This window comes from Colobus angolensis, unplaced genomic scaffold (genome assembly GCF_000951035.1).
Source record: "Colobus angolensis palliatus isolate OR3802 unplaced genomic scaffold, Cang.pa_1.0 Scaffold39, whole genome shotgun sequence".
NCBI classification, from domain to species: Eukaryota; Metazoa; Chordata; class Mammalia; order Primates; family Cercopithecidae; genus Colobus; species Colobus angolensis.
Genome location: NW_012117265.1, coordinates 2,071,836 through 2,078,165, shown reverse-complemented (window position 1 = coordinate 2,078,165; position 6,330 = coordinate 2,071,836). Strand labels below are relative to the sequence as shown.

At 51.4% G+C, this 6,330-nt stretch overlaps 1 protein-coding gene across 2 annotated transcripts in view; it reads right to left on the bottom strand.

Moving 5' to 3' along the window:
* Positions 1-310: 310 nt before the first annotated feature.
* KANK2 (KN motif and ankyrin repeat domains 2) overlaps positions 311-6,330 on the bottom strand; it is a 32,196-nt gene continuing 26,176 nt past the window's right edge. For both annotated transcript variants that reach the window (XM_011954818.1, XM_011954817.1), the window contains exons 11-13: positions 5,050-5,250; positions 4,879-4,968; positions 311-2,638 (exon numbers count right to left, since the gene is read on the bottom strand). In XM_011954818.1, coding sequence (XP_011810208.1) covers positions 2,585-2,638; positions 4,879-4,968; positions 5,050-5,250 — 345 coding nt within the window. In that variant the 3' untranslated portion in view covers positions 311-2,584. The remainder of the gene's footprint in view (positions 2,639-4,878; positions 4,969-5,049; positions 5,251-6,330) is intronic.

Sequence of the window (6,330 nt, the reverse complement as noted above, 5' to 3'; positions counted from 1 at the left end):
ACCTGAGGTCAGGAGTTCGAGACCAGCCTGACCAACATGGTGAAACCCCTGTCTCTACCCAAAATACAAAAATTAGCCGGGTGCGGTGGCAGGCACCTGTAGTCCCAGCTATTCGGGAGAATCGAGGCAGGAGAATCGCTTGAATCCAGGGGGCAGAGGTTGCATTGAGCCAAGATCATGCCACTGCACTCCAGGCTGGGTGACAAGAAGCAAAACTCTGTCTCAAAAAAAGAAAGAAAAAAAAAAAAAAAGAAAGGAAAGATATCTATTTTAAAGCTTAAAAGGGAGCAGAGTGAAAAAAGACACAGAATCATCAACATTATTGGTAGCTTTATTAAGTTTGTTTACCTTCTAAAAAAACGATTACAAAAAAGAATACTTCAATTAAGTGTAATACTGGCTTTATGGACGTACCGTGATCAGAAAGTGAAATTAAAGCTCATGGGTACGCGTGAGAAGAGAATGGGCACAGAGGCACGAGCCCGGTATCCCACGGAGAGAAGGAAGCGTAGAGAGACGTGTGGACCCATCTCAGGGGTCTCGCATTCCTGGGCCAAGGAGTTGCTTCTAAGAGTTTAAAATAAATGCACTGGCTGGCTCCAGGGCTGGACACACAGGCACAGAACTCTTGTACCGCTTCTCAAAGCTGCCCAAAACTGCGGCCTTTCTCCTCAGACACCAGCAATTCATTGTTTCCAATCAGCTTTGGTTTTGTTTTCTTTGCAGTTTACATGAAAATACCATCCATCCATCCATCCATCCATCCATCCTTCCTTCCTTCCTTCCTTTCTTCCTTCCTGCTTGTCTCCTTTGACCACCCAAGCAATATTTTGTTTTACGTACATTCCCTTCACTAAAAATCAAAGCAAGCCAATCTACATCAAGCCAAGAAACCTACTTTTCTAAGGAGAGAAACCAGTGCTTTGCCTTCTTTAATGAACCTGCGAGCTCTCGGCGCTTTCTCTTGCTGAAATGTGGCTTTTAAAGCCTTGGAGGCTGAGTTCACTGGCCTCGAAAGGGCAGCGCACATATTTGGTTTGGAGCACACTCCTGATCACAAGGCACATTTTTAGAGGCTTGGAACCCTTCCCTTTCTGTTGCTCACCAAGGAAAAGGCACAAGAAAGAAAATGATGTGGAGATTTTTGGGGGACCAAAACAGGCCACGAAGGAAACTGTGAGCGTCTCTGGCAAGCTCTGTTTCCCGCAGGCTCTGTTCCAGGCAGCTCCGGAAAGCCTCTAGGTTGTTAAAAAGCCCAGCTGGCCCGTGTTTGGTTTTCAGCAAAGCCCTGTCTCTTTAAGTTTGCACCGGGAGGCCTGGGAACGGCCAACTTTTAATCGTGCACACATGGGGTTTTTGGGAGCTGGCCCTGCGTTTTGCCAACAAGCACATGCCCTGTTTTCTTTCCTTTGAGGAGAGAAATTCTGGAGTCCCAGGGAGGAACAGGACGGCCCTGTGACCATACTCCGGGGCCTGGCGGGGGGACACAGAAGTCACCCTGAGAGCCAGATTCTTTTCCTGCGTCTCCAGGTCTGAAGGATTTTCTAGGAAAATTAACATTTGCCAAGGCCTCCATGTGGGGAAGGGAGGGGTTTCTGGGTAATTTTTTTTTTTTTTTTCTGAAGATAGGGTCTCGCTGTGTCACCGAGGCTGAAGTGCAATGGCGTGATCATAGCTCACTGCAGCCTCGACCTCCAGGGCTCAGCCTCCCAAGTAGCTGGGAGTACAGGCGTGCACCACCACGCCTGGCTAATTTTTACATTTCTTGTAGAGATGGGTCTTGCTATGTTGCCCAGGCTGGTCTTGAATGTCTAGGCTCAAACTCAAGCTCTTGCCCTCCCAAAGTGCTGGGATTACAGATGTGAGTCACCACGCCTGGCTGGTAATTTCTCATTGTGAATTGGTTCCCTGGAAGTTACAGAACTTGTCCTGAGTCCCTTCATTTGAATGAGGGTGAAAAGACTGAGTTTTTCTGTCCTGGGTGACAAGGCCAGGATCTGTCTTATGAAACAACCAGAAGAAAATTCCCCTAACAAAGCCGTCTAGAGGGGGGCAGTGGGCATAACACTATTCTATATCAGACAATTAAATGTGAGGGAGGAAGGGTGAACCCCAAACTGGTGCGTAATAACACTTAGGATTCAAATGAAAATATGCAAGTTCCAGTGACTTTCAAATCTGGCAACAGATCCTAAGATTCCCGCCCCCTCCTGCAACACGGATTCAAAAATACAATATTTTTTTCCTCTCCCTCTTCCTCCATCCATAATTACCAGCTGATTGTTCTCAATGTTCTTCATAAAACCCACACCCCAGCATCAGCCCTGGCGCCAATGTATACAAGAATTTTGCTTCGGTCTGCGCTGCGGCCGCTTTGATCCGGGGAGCCAAGAAAACCCGCTTGGAGCTGGAGTCCTGTGGACGTCGGAGCTCCCCCAGGGAAGCGGAGGGAAAGCTCGCTTGCCTTTCAGCCGTGGGCCTTGGGGAGTGTGAGTGGGGTGGGCCAGGGAGGAATGGGAACAGGGAGGAGACGGGGACAAGGGACGGTCTGCTCCGGGGCTGGTGGCCCCCACCTCCCTCACAGCTATTCTTCTGCCGAGGATGATGTAGGGCTCTCGTCATCCGACATCGGGGCAATCTGAAACGAGAAGCAGAATTCTTTTTGTTTGGGATCCTTTCCAATCCCCCGAGGCGCCGACGTGGTGGCTGGCCTGGTAGATATGGTGGGTGAGCAAGAGGGAGGCATGGCCCCCGGCCCCAAGGAGGTGGCAATCTAGGGGCACCGCCTTGAAGAAACAAACTCATGACTGTGGTCGAGGATGTTCACCGGGGGTGAGGGATGCAAAGGAATGAGGGTGGACAGTGGCTGCCCAGGGAGGGTGAGGTCTCAGCTGACTGTAAATGGCATCAAGGGACCAGCAAGCAGGGAAGGACATTCCAGCCAGCGGAAACAGCACGTGCAAAGGCCCTGGGGTAAGTGCAGAGGGGTCGTGGCAATAAGGCCAGTGTGGCTGAAGCGGGAGAGAAACAGTCGTGGGGAAGGTGAGGGTGGTTGTGCAGGGCCTGGTGGACTTTGGAGAGGACTTTGGCTTTTTTTTTCTTTTTTCTTTTTGTTTGAGACAGTTTTACTCTTGTGGCCTAGGCTGGAGTGCAATGGTGTGATCTTGGCTCACTGCAACCTCCACCTCCTGGGTTCAAGTGATTCTCCTGCCTCAGCCTCCTTAGTAGCTGGGATAGCTGGGTTTACAGGCATGCGCCACCATGCCCGGCTAATTTTATATTTTTAGTAGAGACAGGGTTTCTCCATGTTGGTCAGGCTGGTCTCAAACTCCTGACTTCAGGTGGTCCGCCCACCTCGGCCTCCCAAAGTGTTGGGATTACAGGCGTGAGACACTGTGCCTGCCCTAGATTTTTTTTGCTTAAAGACAGGGTCTTGCTCTGTCACCAGGCTGGAGTGTAGTGGTCCAATCGCAGCTCACAGCAGCCTCGACCACCTGGGCTCAAGCAATCCTCCCACCTTAGCCTCCCAAGTAGCTGGGACTATAGGCATGCACCACCACGTCCAGCCAATTTTTTTTTTTTTTTTTTTTTGAGACGGAGTCTCGCTCTGTCACCCAGGCTGGAGTGCAGTGGCGTGATCTCAGCTCACTGTAACCTGCCTCCCAGGTTCAAGCAATTCTCATGCCTCAGCCTCCCGAGTGGCTGGGATTACAGGTGCCCACCACCATGCCCAGCTAATTTTTGTATTTTTAGTAGAGATAGAGTTTCACCATGTTGGCCAGGCTGGTCTCGAACTCCTGACCTCAGGTGATCCACCTGCCATGGCCTCCCAAAGTGCTGGGATTACAGGCGTGAGCCACTGAGTCTGGCCTGAATGCTCCTTAAACACATCAGGCACACCCCTGCCTCAGGGCCTTTGCACTGCCCGTTCCTGCTACCTGGAAGACCATGTGATTCACTCCCTAACTTCTCCAGGTGTTGACTCAAATGTCATCTCTTCTCTGAGGGCCTCCAATAGCTTCCCCATCACTTGCCATCCCACGTCCCTTGGGGTTTTTTTTTTTTGGAGACAGAGTTTTGCTCTTGTCGTCCAATGGCATGATCTCTGGCTCACTGCAACCTCCACCTCCCAGGTTCAAGTGATCCTCCCGCCTCAGCCTCCAGAATAGCTGGGATTAAAGGCATGCGCCACCACACCCGGGTAATATTTTGTACTTTTTTAGTAGAGATGGAGTTTCACCATGTTGGCCAGGCTGGTCTTGAATCCCTTACCTCAAATGATCCGCCCGCCTTGGCCTCCCAAAGTGCTGGGATTACAGGCTTGAGCCACCGCGCCCGGCCCAAGACTTTGTTTCAAACAAAACAAAACAACTCAGCCAGGTGTGGTGGTGAGCACCTGTAGTCCCAGCTACTCAGGAGGCTGAGGTGAAGCCCAGAAGGTGGAGGCTGCAATAAACTAAAATTGTGCCACTGCACTCCAGCTTGGGTGACAGAGTAAGACTCAGTCTCGAAACAAAAACAAGGCTGGGCGCAGTGGCTCATGCCTGTAATCCTAGCACTTTGGGAGGCCGAGGTGGGCAGATCACGAGGTCAGGAGTTCGAGACCAGCCTGATCAACATGGTGGAACGTCATCTCTACTAAAAATACAAAAATTAGCCAGCATGGTGGTGCACGCCTGTAATCCCAGCTACTCAGGAGGCTGAGGCAGCAGAATCGCTTGAAGCCAGGAAGCGGAGGTTGTAGTTAACCCAGATTGTGCCACTGCACACCAGCCTGGGCGAGAGTAAGACTCCGTCTCAAAAACAAAAACGAAAACAAATCTCTCTCCTCTCAGAGCCCTACCCACCCCGCGCCTCCCCGGCCGGGTTGAGACTCACCGAGCATTTGATGTTCATGCGGGAATACAGCATGGACGCAATCTCACTCTGCCCTGCGTCCAAGGCCACCATCAGAGCTGTGCTCCCATCCTGCAAAGTATCCGGTGCTATGAATGACGTCCCCACACTGTGCTCCCACCCTCCCCGGGGCGCACCTGGTTGGAGACTCACGCGATCCGTGAGTGAGATGTCACAGCTGGGTACGGCCAGCAGCAGTCCTGCAATCTCCTTGTGGCCGTGCTCACAGGCACACATGAGGGCCGTGGAGCCATCATCATCTTGCACATTGATGTCCGCCTCACAGGCCAGCAGGGCTTTGACAACGTCCACCCGCCCGTGGCTGACTGCCAGCATCAGGGTCGTCTGTCCTGCCTGGGGAGGGCAAGGAACAGGATTATGGCTCATGCAGGCCCCAGAGCAGGACACCCCCTGCTCTAGAACCTGCTGTAGCTCCCACATACTCTGATGGTGAAATGTACCCTCAACTCGCTCCTCTCCCCCTGAATCTCAAACAACCCTCCCACCGCCAGGAGAGTAATTAATCCATAGAGACAGAAAGCAGATGAGTGGTTGCCAGAGGCTGAGAGAAGCGGGGGTGGAGGAAATGAGGATGGATACAGGTTTACTTTGGGGGTGAAGAGAACATTCTGGAACTAGATGGAGGTGTTGGTTGCACAACAGGGTGAATGTATTTCATGCCAGTAGGGCTTTTGGTTTTCTTTTGCTTTATTGTAGAGACAGGGTCTTGCTCTATTGCCCAGGTTGGCATGCAGAGGCACGACTGCAGTTTGCTACAGCCTCGACCTCCCCAGGCTCAGGTGATCCTCCCACCTCAGCCTCCCGAGTAGCTGAGACTGTTGGCATGCACCACAATGCCTGGCTAATTTTTGTATTTTTTGTATAGATAGGGTTTTGCCACGTTGCCCAGGCTAACTGTTCACTTTAAAAGGGTTAATTATTTTTTTTTTTGGAGACAGAGTCTTGCTCTGTCGCCAGGCTGGAGTGCAGTGGCGCAGTCTCGGCTTACTGCAATCTCCACCTCCTGGGTTCAAGCAACTCTCCTGCCTCAGCCTCCTGAGTAGCTGAGATTATAGGCGTGTGCCACTACGCCCAGCTAATTTTTGTATTTTTAGTAGAGATGGAGTTTCACCATGTTGGCCAGGATGGTCTCGATCTTTTCACCTCTTGATCCACCAGCCTCGGCCTCCCAAAGTGCCGGGATTACAGGCGTGAGCCACTGTGCCCAGCCTAAAAGGGTTAATTCTGGGCACTGTGGCTTACGCCTGTAATCCCGGCACTTTGGGAGGCCGAGGTGGGAGGATTGCTTGACGCCAGGAGTTAGAGATCAGCCTGGGCAACATAGCGAGACCACATCTCTAGCAAAAAAATAAATAAAATACAGCCTGGGCAACTTGGCGAAACCCCATCTCTTAAAAAAAAAAAAAAAAAAAA